Below are 13,380 nucleotides of genomic sequence, written 5' to 3'. Positions count from 1 at the left end.
TTCTATGTATTCGTTAAGACTTGTGGGAGACTTGTGCAAGACTTGTGATAGGCTCGTACTAGACTTGCGGGAGGCTTAGCCAAGCCTTTTATTCTCTTGTTTCTGTTGTTTCTGTTGTTATCGTAACAACACAAGACCTCGCCAAGCCTCACAAGTCTAGGACAAGGCTACCACAAGCTTGCACAAGTCTCCCACAAGTCTTAACGAATACGTAGAATAATGTGTTCAGAGACTTGTGCAAGTATTGGCGCCGAGAGCCGAGTGGCATGTGAAATCCCCTCTAACAAACTGTATGAAAAATGGCAATTCTTGAACGGTGAGTAAAAATTTAACGATTTTAATATTCCTTGAAAGCATTAATGAATTTAAAACTTTTGGTCGGCGTCCATCCTCTTAACTACGAGAACTTGAACGTGTTTTTGAAATTGCAAATTTTAATTTTCTGACTCAGATATTCAGAAAATTGTTAAAAATGGAAACGTGAACTTTATTTTTATATGAATGGATAGAGAAAAAATATCAGAATTCAAACGTGTTTTCAAAATTCCAAAATTCACATTTCTGACCCAGATATTCAGAAAACTCTTGAAAAGTGGAAACATGAACTTTATTTGTATATTAATTTAACCGACCCTTGACAGTCGAGCTCCAGACCCTTGAAGATGGGCAAAATCAACTGAAAAACATTTTTTATCTTATTGACCGGCACTGTACTGTGTATTAACAAAACTTGAGAAAATTATTTTTTATCGTCCCCTCACTTTTGAACCATCGAATTTTTATAAAGTTTCATGGCAAAATCTTTTTTTCAAATCTTTGAGCAAAGTTATGCATGAATGAACAGAGGGAATCTAACCATTTCATAGTTTATTCATGAGAATCTCTGAATTTCATCATTATCTGAAACTTTTACAATATTTCCTCTAGTGCAACTGATCTATGAATTCACGTGGTCTCCGTATGTTAGCAAACTTGCTCGAACCACCTGCGTCTCCTTCCTCTCAACGGCTGTATTGGCAAAAGACGATTTTTTGTACTTTTTTTTCGCTTTCCTCAAAAATCTGCAAATTGCTTTTTGTCATGGTTTTTTTCAAACTTTCAGATCGCGGACTCCAATTTTTTATTTCAATTTTTTATTTCAAGTTTCAGATTGAAAAAAAAAATCTATGCCAGCCCCTTTGTACCTCTCGGGTCCCTGTGAGGTATGCGCCCAACCAGCACATGGACGTCATTTCGGAGTAATGAGCTGTCGCGCCTGTGGCGCGTTCTTCAGACGAGCCGCCAATCAAAATTTCAAAGCCAGGGATAAGACTTGTGAAAAAGGAGACTGTGAGATTTTCAAGGATGGAAAGTGAGTTTTTTGTTGACTTTTTTCATCAAATCCTTTTTTTTTTGAAGATTTCAATGTAAAGTATGTCGGTTGAAAAAGTGCTACCAAGTTGGGATGGATTCTGGAAGTGAGTTCCTTAAATTTTTTTTAAAGAATTTGAGCTTTTAAAATTTACTGATTTTTTAGAATTCCAAAGCGATCGAGACCTGATTTCCAACTCCAATAATTATCTGGCACGGGGAAAAGTTAGTCCTCCACAAAGCTTAGCGAGTTTTGTGGGTCGTCCGGAATTCATTTTGTGTTGTGAACCTGACAAAATGTCGTATGTTAAAACTATGATAGATGTGTCAGATTTAATCTACAAAGCCAGCAGTTATCTACAAAAAGATCCTATACTTATTCCTTACAAATATGAGAACAGTCTTGAAAAAATGACACTAGCCATGGAAGATATGAAAATTAGACGAGCAAATAAGCCAGTGCAATTTGTAAAGACAATTGGGAAAGCGGAATCTTTGATTTTTTATGAAACAAATTTTATCGCAGCTGCACAGTGGTTTTCCGGATTTCCAGAGTTCACAAGTCTAGATATGGATGTGAAGGTAACAATTTAAAAACTATAGTTAACCAAGACAAAGAAGTTTCAGCTAGAAATTCTAAAATCGTCTTGGCTGCTATGGCTTCGGTTAGAGAAGCTGGCTGAAACTGCAGACTATCATAGACGGCACGTACTTGGCAGTGATGTATTCATGTGCTCTGAAGGAGCATGCTTAAATGTTGAAACGTTTGAATTGGACTTGAAATGGTGTACAAATTATTCAGTAGAGCAGTTGAGGAAGTGAGTTTGGAACAATTTTATTATACATAGATATCTTGATTTTACTATTATGAAGTTTTCTAGATTTTCATATTCCTTGATTTTTGGATTTCTGGATTCCTGGATTCCTAGTTTCCAAGATGCCTGATTTTCCCAATTCTTAGATTCCCTGGATCCCTGGATTCTAGGATTATCGGGTTCCTCAACTTTAAGATCTCTCGATTTCCTAGATATCTTGATCTACGAATTCCTGGATTCCTTAATTCCTGGGTCTCTAGATTCTGAGATTACTAGGTTATTTGATTTTTGAATCTCCGAATTTGTCAATTCACTGAATTCCTAGATCCGCGGATTCTTGGATTCCTAGACTCCTTGATACCGAACTTGGATCCCTGATCCCGGGTTTTCCAAATTCCTGGATTCCTAGGCCACTAGTTCTCTGGATTCCTTGATAATTTCTGAGATCCAGGATTTCCTGGATTCCGGGATTCCTAAACTCGTGGATTCCTAGACTTCTGAATTCCTAGACTTCTGAATTCCTAGATACTTCTATCCTATTATCTAAATCATTTCAGTTTCCTGATTCCCGTTATCGAAGATCATTGGAGACAATCTGTTGCCATTTTAACCGAACTCGATCCTTCAAACATCGAGCTCAACTTCATGCTCATCCAATTATGCCTTCACGAAGCTGGCAAAAAGTTCCAAGGAAAAATCCTGGACGCCACTGACAAACTAATGCAAATTCAAGCTAACAATCTGCACGACTATTACACGAAAAAGCTGAAATTGCCGAATTATTCTAGTCGATTAACGAAACTGATGAAAGTGAATCAAGCGATTGCAGCAGATGCCAGGGAACGGAAAGAGAAAGCTTATTTGGCCGAAATTTTAAACTTATTCACTGTGGAATATTCTCATCCGGAAATGTTCGAGATTGCTTGAATAAATTTTTTATTTTCAAGATTTAATATTTTCAGAATTCAAAGGAAACCCTCATAGAGGCCATTAAACAACAACTGACTCATCTGTACAATTTTTATTTTCGAGATTACAGAAAATTGTTTTTGCTATCCGGAAAATGCTATCCGGAATTTTAGACTACTCGTACAAGTTTTGTAGTCCACGAAAACAATAATCTTTGATACTTTGAAACTTCGATAATCCATCTCTCTTTATTTGTTCTTCTGTCTCCTATCAAATTGGTTCTCTCACCGCCTCTGTCTATTCAGGTCATGAGTATTTTCCTATACAAAAGACTATACAGAAACGTTTCGCAACACCATGCCACCAGCCCTCCAACTATTCGAACCATGTAAAATATGTCACCAACCAGCAAATGGACGGCATTTCGGAGTGATGAGCTGTCGCGCCTGTGCCGCTTTTTTTAGGTGAGCAAATAATTGAGCTAAAGTTTAAGCTAAGGTATTAAAGCTAAAGCTAAAGTTTTTTTTTTTTTGAGCTAATTTCAAGCGAAAGTTTCCTTTTTTACAGAAGAGCAGCATCTGGCAATTCAAAGTATTTAAGTGTCATATGCACAAATGCGAATTGTATAATTTTTAGAAATGGGAAGTGAGTTTTTTTTGAAATTTTTGAAAAGTGAATTAATCGAAAAATCCAAAGTTGCATGAATTCGATTTCTAAAAATAACTAGAAATCCCTCAAATAAAAAATTGTCTTGATTTTTTTTCAAGTTTCAAAAAATGGAAATTAAAATTCTCTTCCAAACTCTGATATTCCGAGTTAACACTTTTGGAGATTTTCTAATATACCGTAAAAACGAAGTTTCGTTCAAAATTCATGAAAAACTACCACTTTGAACAAAATTGAGCAAGATTTCCATCGAAAAATAGAGTTTCAACAAATTTCTATTAGATTGTGAAGTTCCCGGAATATTTTTCACTGAAAAAGTACGAAAATTGTCTGATTTCAAAACACATTTTGAAGGGGGTATTTTTTCACAGAGGGCCCTTCTATTACGGGGGCCCTTCTATTACAGGGGGGGCCTTCTATTTTTCCAAGCCCTTCTCGGAGGGCCCTTCTATTAGAGTGGCCCTTCTATTAAAGGGGCCCTTCTAATACAGGTTTTACGGTAGAATCTCCAGGATTTTTCAAAAATTCATTCCCAATCAAACCCACTGATAAAATATTTTCAGATACAAATGTAAATCATGTCGTCTGAAAAAGTGCCACGATGTTGGGATGGACCCAAGAAGTTAGTTTCATAATTAGTAACGCTTGTACAAATTTTCTGGCTCCTTCCAACCCTTTAAACATTTTTTCCAGAATTCCAACAAGACCGTGATCTACTTTCTTCCACTATTCTGGCTCTTTCTAATTCTACTTCACCCCAAAGCCTCTCCAACTTCTTAGGTCGTCCTGAATTCATTTTGTGCTGCGAACCGGACCGCGCATCTCACGTCAAAACGATAATCGATGTATCTTTTCTCATCGATAAGGCTCGAAACCTTCTAGGAGCTCATCATTCAAACTATGATATTCCTTTGAAATTCGACAATAGTCTAGAGAAATTAACATTTGCAATAGAGGACTTGAAGTTGAAACGAGGCAATCCAGAGTTTCAAATGGTCAAGTATATCGGGAAAGATGAGAATTTGCTGTTCTGGGAACTCAACTTCCTTGGAGCTGCACAGTGGTTTTCAGAACTTGCCGAGTTTAGAGGATTAGATATGGAAGTTAAGGTAAAAAAATTAGTTACAGTAGTGTTTACGCTAGTTACGGTGGTGTTGACAGTAGTTTACGGTAAAGTTAACGGTAGCAAAAGTTAACGGTACATAGGTGTCTTTTTTTTATGGTATCTTCAAGGTACTGAATCTCCATGGTACGGTATCTCCAGGGTACGGTACCTGAAAGATACGGTACCTCGATGGATTGACACCTCAAAGATAAGGTAGATCAAATTTACGGTAACTCTAGTTCACGGTATCTCCAGATTACGTACCGTAACTTAAAAAAAACATTTTCAGATAGAAATTCTCCAAATCGCCTGGATGTTATGGGCACGGATAGACAAACTAGCCGACTCTGTTGAGCTTCATAGACGGAAAATTCTAGAAGAAAATTCATATAAATGGACAGACGACGCATGTATGGATTTGAAAAATGTGGAGGTTGATTTGAAATGGTGTACGAATTATAGCAAGGAGCAATTAGCGGCGTAAGATTTTTTTCAAATTAAAAAATGAAAAAAATCTGAATTTTCAGAATTATGATCCCCGACATCAACAAACACTGGGTGAAATGTCTAGAAATTTTCATAGAGCTGGAGCCTTCAAACATCGAAATCAATTTTCTAATTATCGATTTATCACTAACCGAAGCTGCGAAGAAACTGGATGGAAAATGTCTGGCAGCAATAGAAAAAATTATGGAGATTCAAGCAAATAATTTACACCACTATTATACTAAAAAACTAAAAATGCCTCATTATTCTGGAAGATTGGCAAAACTGATGAAAATCAATAAGGAGATTAAAGAAGAAATTCGAGAACGAAAAGAGATTAAATATCTTGCAACTGTGTTTAACTTATTTTCTGTTGAATGTTCTCATCCGGAAATGTTTGAATGTGCTTGAAATATTTTTTCCTAATTTTGTGAAAATAAAAATTGTCAGAAATATAATTTTTTGGAATGTTGGCTGTTTCGATAATGTTAACACCATCATACTTCTACTGTTACTTAGTCTGGATCACGGTTGTCAAAAAAATGACCGCGGCTCGGACTGTGGGTAGATTGCCGTGGACCAAACCATCAATTCTTTCGGAAACCAGCTCAGCCAACCAGAAACTCATAGGGCGGCTAGGCCGCCAAATCTTATCCATCATATGAATATCCTAACTATGAAGCCGCGGCCCTGTTTTTGACAGCCTTGGTCTGTTTTAAAAATTAAAGCTTTGCCAATGCTACCTTTTTTAAAACCTGTTTTCAGTTTCACCTATCTAAAAGTCATACCTTTTGAGCCTATGAAAAATCAGGTAAGCATTTTTTTTCCAATCATGATCTTCTATTCCCCAAACACGCCACATTCAGGTTGTTTGACAAGGAAGTGCTGACAATCGATCTTTAGGCTTTTCAATGCTTCAATCAAATCGTCAATTTACTGAAAACTGATCAGACAATTTTTGTTGTACGTGCCTATAATCTAGGAGTGGAATCTTCAACGAAAAGTATTCCTTCTGAAAATGGCATTAAAAATTTGAAAAACCTGGAAGCGTTCGATGAAATATGTATTCAACTCAACAACGGAGTTCTCTCTCCAGTCTGAAATCGCTTTCCGAAACTAATTAGCACCAAAATGATAATTATCAAAGTTAGCAAAATAATTGAGTAGAACCACCACTGGCCGAAAATTAATTGACTCTCTAATAAGCTTCTTGTAGATGAAGAGAGGACCATTAGTTTCTAAAATGGGAAATCTACGACAAAATTTGAATTTCGAAACAACCTGCTTCGTAACATTCCTATCATATTCCATAACTTCTCCAAACCAAATTTCCATTTCATTGTCATGATAATTTTCCAGCATCCTTGGACCTTCTCCCAGTTCTGAATCCACTTTCAGCTCCAGATAGTTCATTCGTTTTGGGTCTAGTTTTTCCCATGCTAGAACTTTAAAAAGTAATTTTTGAAAAAGTTTTCATATTCAAAATTGGTAATCACCTGGCGCCGGTACACCGGTTTTTGTAAAATTAACCATCATTTTTGAGTAAAAACTATCCAAAATATCCATGTCTGGTGTATGAACCTTCTCTCTATGGATCCCAATAAAATACTGCATATCTGTGACATGCATGGATATTGGTTTTTGTCGAGTTTCGAAAATGAAAGCGTTGGCTCCGGCATTTGCCATAGCTTCACAATATGTTCTAGAAGAAATGTATACTGACGCAGAGTTTGGATCCGTCCATGTTGGGTCTAAATTTTTCACGAATTCCCTATTCACTTTTTTTAGATCCTACCATGTAATTCCATATTTTTATAGTAGTAATCTAAATCTTCTTTGAAATTGTCAATATCCAAAAATCTTCCGGGAACAGGATACTTAAATTTGTCAACAGCAAATTCTAGCTCAGTGCTTCCACAAATCATATTTCTTTTCTAAAAAAATGTACTTACAAGGGAACGACAACACCTCGTCAGTTTGGATTTTGATGAAAATTTCAGTATATGTCAAGGATAGCCTATCTAGACATCCCTGAAAATTTTAGAACACGCTCGTCAATTTCAGCAGAGTTATATCCGTCCAATGTTTTAGTACTGAAATCCGTTGATTTGCATGATTTACCACACATTTCATCCCCGAAATCCCTTTAAAAGGAGTTTGAATCAATAGTAAATGTCGACGGCGTGGTGTCGGGGATGTGGTGGGCGCCAGTAGTCACAAGGCTGTGGGTTCGGACTCTCTAGTGTTTTTTTCTTTTTCTTTTTTTTAATTTTCTTATTTTGCGACATTTCAGGATCCCTCTGACATATTTTTCAATATTTTATCAATTCAAAAGAGTAGAGACAAAATTTAGAAAAAAAGTTTTCAAAAAAGTTCCAAAAAAATTTGAATGTTCAATCACTGTGGTGGTTTTGAAGCTGTATTTTTGGACCTATACGGACCATGAATGAATAATGAAAAGCGTGCAATCAAAAAAATATATTACCTATCAGATGTAAAATAATATTTGCAAACAATTATCACTATTTTTTCAAGGAAATTTTCCAAATTGACAAAATCTCGATAAAATCACCCACCCAAATGGTGGAAAAAAATCTCAAATTTTTTCAAAAAAAAATTTTTCAGAAAATGTCTGAAATATGATATTACACATAATTCTGAGTATATCAAAACAAATTTCATTTCCTGGAACCTCCTGGGAGCGGAGAAAATCGCCTTTGAAAATCGCTATTTTTGCACTGAAAACGCGATTTTTGGTACTGAAACTGATATAACTCGGCTGAAACTGGCGAGCGTGTTCTAAAATTTTCAGGGATGTCTAGATAGGCTATCCTTGACATATACTGAAAATTTCATCAAAATCCAAACTGACGAGGTGTTGTGGTTCCCTTGTTAGTGTTTTCATAACAAAGAAGGCTCACCGGTGCATTCTTCTTAAAATTTGAGATCGTCTGGTTTGATTTCATAACAGGAGGACCTGGCACAATACCCAGGAACGAATGAAAATCCGCTTGGGCCGTTTGAGTTTGAATTTTTAGAATTTCAGAGCTATCAAGTTTTCTCAAGCAATCCACAATTTTCGATACTTGAGTGTCATTTCGATTTCCTTGAAAACACTAAAAATATGAGTCTAGCTCCCGAAGAAAAAATCAAGTAAGTTTTACCCCAAGTTTTTCAGCCAACTCAAAGGACTGACCAATAGCACCTTCATAAAACACAAATGCTCCATGAGCACTCAAAGCGATCATTTGTTGGAATAGTCTAGCATTTGGATCGATCAATTCAGAAAATCCAAGAAATTGTACTAATGCTCCACCAGCTGAGTGTCCCATTAGGGTCACTTGGTTAGTGATTCCCCCGAAATTGGAAATCTCTTTATGAATAAATTGAAGCGATTTTATTGCGTCTGGAATAAGTCTAAATGCGTTTCAAATTTTATTGGTCATTTCTTATAAGGTTCCGTTTCAAATGTTTTTTTTTGAAACTTTTGAAGAGAAGTTGACTTTTCGTCAAAATTTCAAAAAAAATCAAAAATTTTCAAGCCTCAAAATAATCAAAAGTGTCAGAAAGTCAAAAGAGTCGTTTGTCAAAAGATTCAAAAAAATTTTATTGACTTTAGTCAATTATGATATTAAATGCGTTGAAAGAGTCGAAGGATTTTTTTAATGCGAATTGGGGAAGATATTACAAAACAATGAAAAGTTGTATTGTAGTGCGGAGCAGAAATGTCCTGATCTCTGATTCCGGATTTTGGATTCCGGATTTCGTATTCCGGATTGAGGACTCCGTTTTCCGGATTCAAGATCAAGTATTCGCGATTCTGGATTCCGGATTCCGGATTCTTCATTCCGAATTCCGGATTCTGGGTTCCGAATTCCAAATTCCGGATTCCGAATTCCAGATTCTGAATTCCGGATTCTGGATTCCGGTTTGAGGGATCCGTGTTCCGGATCCCGTAATCTGGATTGCGGATCCTTCATTCTGCTTTCCGGTGAATAATAATATTGTCTATTAAAAATAATCGCGCGGGTGAACGAGTAAAAAAACGTGTAGAGAGTCTCCAAACCTGTAGAGGCGCTGTAGAGACGCAGACATTTTTACTCGTTCACTCGCGCGATTATTTTGAATAGACAATAGAATTTCAATTAGCCTCTTTGAAAATACTACTGATTATTTTTCGTAACTTTCGAAGTTGTCCGACACTTCCGACTCTTCACTTCCGACTCATTTGACAGTTTTGACGAAATTTAGTTTTCACTATTTTTCATTTGCCACGTTTGACTCTTTTAACGATTCATTTTTTTTAATTTGAAACGTTTGACAATTTTGATGATTATTTTCCTTGAAAAAAAATAATTTTTGAGCAATTTGATTAATCAAAAGTGTCAAATTTCACGTGATTTCATAAATGAAACATTTGAAACGGAACCTTAATTTCTAATAGTGGCCTGACTTTCGCAAGAGTTTTCTTGAGTTTTCTAGGGCACGCTAGATGACAAATAAGTCCTTACCATGCACCAAAAGATTCTCACTGATCCCTCCATTTTGTCCAAAGTACAACTGCCCAAAAACACCCAAACGATATGCGGATGTGACAAAAACCACGTCTTCTGACACATATCTCTCCAAAATGAATTCATCCGAAAACATCACAGCGGATTCTGCGCGAAAGGCTCCACCATGAATATATAACAACAGTGGACACTTTTTTGTCTGAAATTTTTATTTTTCACTGAAAAATGATACCGATTAGATCTAAAAGTTACCAAGCATGTTTCACTTGTGAAGATATTCAGATAAAGACAATCTTCACTAATACTCTTTTGGGGGTGCGTAGTGTTGATGAAGTTGCTCATGCAGGAGGAGCTGGAAGTTTCCAATTTCCAACACTTCTAATAGTACATTACCTATAATCAGTTGCATTTAGTATACCAGTCCATGACTCTGGATATTGGGGTAATTCAAATCTAAGCTCTCCAATCAGTGGTTTTGCAAATGGAAGACTCTGAAAAATCCGGTTTTGCTTTAGTCTTTTTTCAACTGCTCACTTTGAACAAATATTTATGATTTCCATCATCAGAAAGTATTGTGGTCCCTTGAACTTTACCAAGACTTGTATTGATAGTTTTGAAGCATTCTACATGAATGAAAATAGCTAAAAAATAGAACAAAAATCGCAACATTTTCAGACACTGACTTGAGACATTAACTGAAAACGGTCTTCCATTCTAGTTGTGTAAGAACATTTTGTTCTTGAAATCTGATAAGACAATTTTTCGGTGTAAGCATTGTATACTCACGTACTAGGTGCGTCTAGGAATAGACTATTCAGAGAACAGGGAAGTAAAACTCCAAGAGGAGAAGTTTTCATATTAAAAAAACTTTATTCCATCAAAAGTAAAAAAAAATTTATTCAACTCAACAACGGAGTTGTCTCTCCAGTCTGAAATCGCTTTTTGAAACAAAGCAGTACCAAAATGATAATAATCACAATAAGCAAAATAATTGGGTGAAACCACAACTGCCCGAAAATTGATTGACTCTCTGATATGTTTCCGGTAGATGAAGAAAATTCCATGAGTTTCTAAAAATTGAAATTTTTGACTAAATTCAAAAACACCTCATCACCTGTTTCGTAACATTCCTATCATATTCCATAACTTCTCCAAACCAAGTCTCCATTTCCTTGTCATGATAATTTTCCAGCATCCTTGGACCTTTTCCCAGTTCTGTATCGACCTTGAGCTCCAGATAGTTCATTCGTTTTGGGTCTAGTTTCTCCCATCCTGAAGTTTCTCATAACTACCTTTTTTCCAATTTTCAATTCAAAATTGATAATTACCTGGCGCCGGCACCCCGGTTTTTGTAAAGTTAACCAACATTTTTGAGTAAAAACTATCCAAAATATCCATATCCGAAGTATGAACCTTCTCTCTATGGATCCCAATGAAATACTGCATATCCGACACATGAAGCGATTCCGGTTTCTGTCGCGTTTCATAGATATAAGCGTTGGCTCCGGCATTTGCCATAGCTTCACAGTATGTTCTAGAGGAAATGTATACGGACGCAGAACTCGGATCCGTCCATCTTGGTTCTGTTATACTTCAAACATAGATCAGGTAGGTAGGTCCTAAAAACTAACCGGTATTATGCATTTTCGTGTCATAAAAATCAAACACCTCCTTTGGATTTTCAATGTCCAAAAAATTTCCAGCTGGTTTATATTGAAATGGGTCTTTTCCAAACTCCAGTTGAGTAGATCCACATACTATGTGTCTTTTCTGAATTAAACTCTTATATTTTTTCGGAATCTCTAGTTTTCTTTCGTAAAATCTAGAAGATTTTCTGCATTTTTGAAGAGTTCCGGGCTACGGCACCTCGATGGTGTGGTACTTCAAAGGTGTAGTGTCTCCATCTTCGAATAAAACTCACAGGTGCATTCTTTTTAAAATTCGCAATTTTTCCATTTCGCTTCATAACCGGCTCTCCTTGAATGACTCCATTGAAACTATTGAAATTCGTTTGTACCATTTCAGTTTGTGCATTCAATATCTCTGTATCATTAAACTTTTGCAAACAGTTCAGCGTACTTTTGACATCCATTGAACTCCGATTTCCACCGAAACACTGAAAATTTGAAGTTTTTAAATATCAACGTTCTCCCTAACAAAAAATACCCCCAATTTTTCAGCAAATTTATACGAATTGTTAATTGCGTCATCATAAAATATAAAACTCATGGGTGCACTGATCGCAATAATCTGTTGGAACAGTGTTGGATCAATAATACTGAAAACTGATATTTTTTGGTGAGAAAATTCAGTTTTTAATTACTCTGAAAATCCCAAAAAATTGACGAGAGCCGCGCCAGCTGAGTGTCCCATAATAGTGACTTGTTTAGGGTTTCCTCCAAAGTTTGAAATTTCATTATGGACGAATTCGAGAGATTTCACGGAATCTGAAAGTTTAGTTTCGAATTGGGATCGAAAACCCAAATTTGAGTAACGCTATCTCATTTTCCTAGCTTTCGCGAGCTTTCACAAGTTTTCCTAGCTTTCGCAAGTTGACTTTTTTAGACCATTAACTTTCATGGCCTAGAAATGACTTGACATTCACCTGGTGCGTTTTCTAGCTCATTTTAACATGATTGCCTAGCTTTTGCAAGTGTAGTTTTCTAGCCCGTACTTGCAGATTAAATTTGAGCTTCCATTATGATTGCTAATTAGTTCTCACCATGGACCAAAAGATTCTCGCTTAGCACTCCATTTGGTCCAAAATACAACTGCCCAAAAACCCCCAAACGATATGCGGATGTGACAAAAACCACGTCTTCTGACACATATCTCTCCAAAATGAATTCATCCGAAAACATCACAGCGGATTCTGCGAGAAAGGCTCCGCCATGAAAATAAACTATAACTGCGCACTTTTCTGTCTGAAAAAGATTTTTTGTTTTTTTGTGAGAGTCAAAAATACCAAGCAATTTTCACTGGTAAAAATATTGAGATAAAGGCAATCCTCACTGATACTCTTCTGTTGATGTCGAGTGTTAAGAAAATGACTCATACAGGAAGAGCTGAAAGAGCAGTACAGCGCGTTTGCTTATTTTTGAGTTACCTGTAGAGACCCCGCAAATTCCGAAGAAAAAATTTTCGTCTCTTAAGTAGTTGAACTTTATACAGACTGAGCTACGGGCTCGTGGTGGTCCCGAACGACCGCTAACATGCAATGGGAACTATAGTTTAGATGGGGACTAACATAAGTTACCAAAACAAAAAAGAAAAAAAAATCTTAAGTCAACTCAAACATTTCTGGATGAGAAAAATCTACAGAAAACACATCAAAAAGCTTCGAAATCTGGTTCCTATCCCTCCGTAATCTGACACTCGATTCAATCAACTTATTCACTTTCATAAGTTTTTCCAACCGATTCGAATATCTTGGAATGTTCAGTATATTCGTGTAATGATGATGAAGGTAATCAGCTTGCGTTTGAATAATACGATCAGTAGCTTCTAGAACTTTCCCTTGGTTCCTGACGCCAGC

At 36.4% G+C, this 13,380-nt stretch overlaps 4 protein-coding genes across 4 annotated transcripts; 2 read left to right on the top strand and 2 right to left on the bottom strand.

Moving 5' to 3' along the window:
* Positions 1 to 1,166: 1,166 nt before the first annotated feature.
* Cbr-nhr-184 lies at positions 1,167 to 3,092 on the top strand (the record flags this gene model as incomplete). Its single annotated transcript, XM_002635969.2, has 5 exons — positions 1,167 to 1,351; positions 1,399 to 1,457; positions 1,517 to 1,932; positions 1,978 to 2,168; positions 2,723 to 3,092. The coding sequence occupies 5 exons, from the start codon at positions 1,167 to 1,169 to the stop codon at positions 3,090 to 3,092; spliced, it is 1,221 nt and encodes a 406-aa protein (XP_002636015.2).
* A 339-nt stretch (positions 3,093 to 3,431) lies between these two features.
* Positions 3,432 to 6,220, top strand: CBG01251 (the record flags this gene model as incomplete). Its single annotated transcript, XM_002635970.1, has 7 exons — positions 3,432 to 3,538; positions 3,642 to 3,719; positions 4,304 to 4,362; positions 4,434 to 4,849; positions 5,135 to 5,325; positions 5,373 to 5,726; positions 6,097 to 6,220. The coding sequence occupies 7 exons, from the start codon at positions 3,432 to 3,434 to the stop codon at positions 6,218 to 6,220; spliced, it is 1,329 nt and encodes a 442-aa protein (XP_002636016.1).
* Positions 6,221 to 6,398: 178 nt separating this feature from the next.
* CBG01252 lies at positions 6,399 to 8,663 on the bottom strand (the record flags this gene model as incomplete). Its single annotated transcript, XM_002635971.1, has 6 exons — positions 6,399 to 6,569; positions 6,613 to 6,770; positions 6,828 to 7,082; positions 7,127 to 7,265; positions 8,253 to 8,447; positions 8,496 to 8,663. The coding sequence occupies 6 exons, from the start codon at positions 8,661 to 8,663 to the stop codon at positions 6,399 to 6,401; spliced, it is 1,086 nt and encodes a 361-aa protein (XP_002636017.1).
* A 299-nt stretch (positions 8,664 to 8,962) lies between these two features.
* On the bottom strand, positions 8,963 to 12,900 carry CBG01253 (the record flags this gene model as incomplete). Its single annotated transcript, XM_002635972.1, has 14 exons — positions 8,963 to 9,291; positions 9,843 to 10,044; positions 10,098 to 10,197; positions 10,239 to 10,336; positions 10,380 to 10,486; positions 10,750 to 10,915; positions 10,960 to 11,117; positions 11,174 to 11,428; positions 11,477 to 11,615; positions 11,767 to 11,961; positions 12,012 to 12,123; positions 12,169 to 12,292; positions 12,568 to 12,769; positions 12,811 to 12,900. 14 exons carry the CDS (start codon positions 12,898 to 12,900, stop codon positions 8,963 to 8,965), a joined length of 2,277 nt encoding a protein of 758 aa, XP_002636018.1.
* Between the last annotated feature and the right edge of the window lie 480 nt (positions 12,901 to 13,380).

The sequence above is a fragment of the Caenorhabditis briggsae genome, assembly GCF_000004555.2.
Source record: "Caenorhabditis briggsae complete genome, chrV, whole genome shotgun sequence".
Taxonomy (NCBI): Eukaryota; Metazoa; Nematoda; class Chromadorea; order Rhabditida; family Rhabditidae; genus Caenorhabditis; species Caenorhabditis briggsae.
The sequence above is the reverse complement of the archived record's forward strand: the minus strand, read 5'-3'. Positions and strand labels throughout refer to the sequence as shown.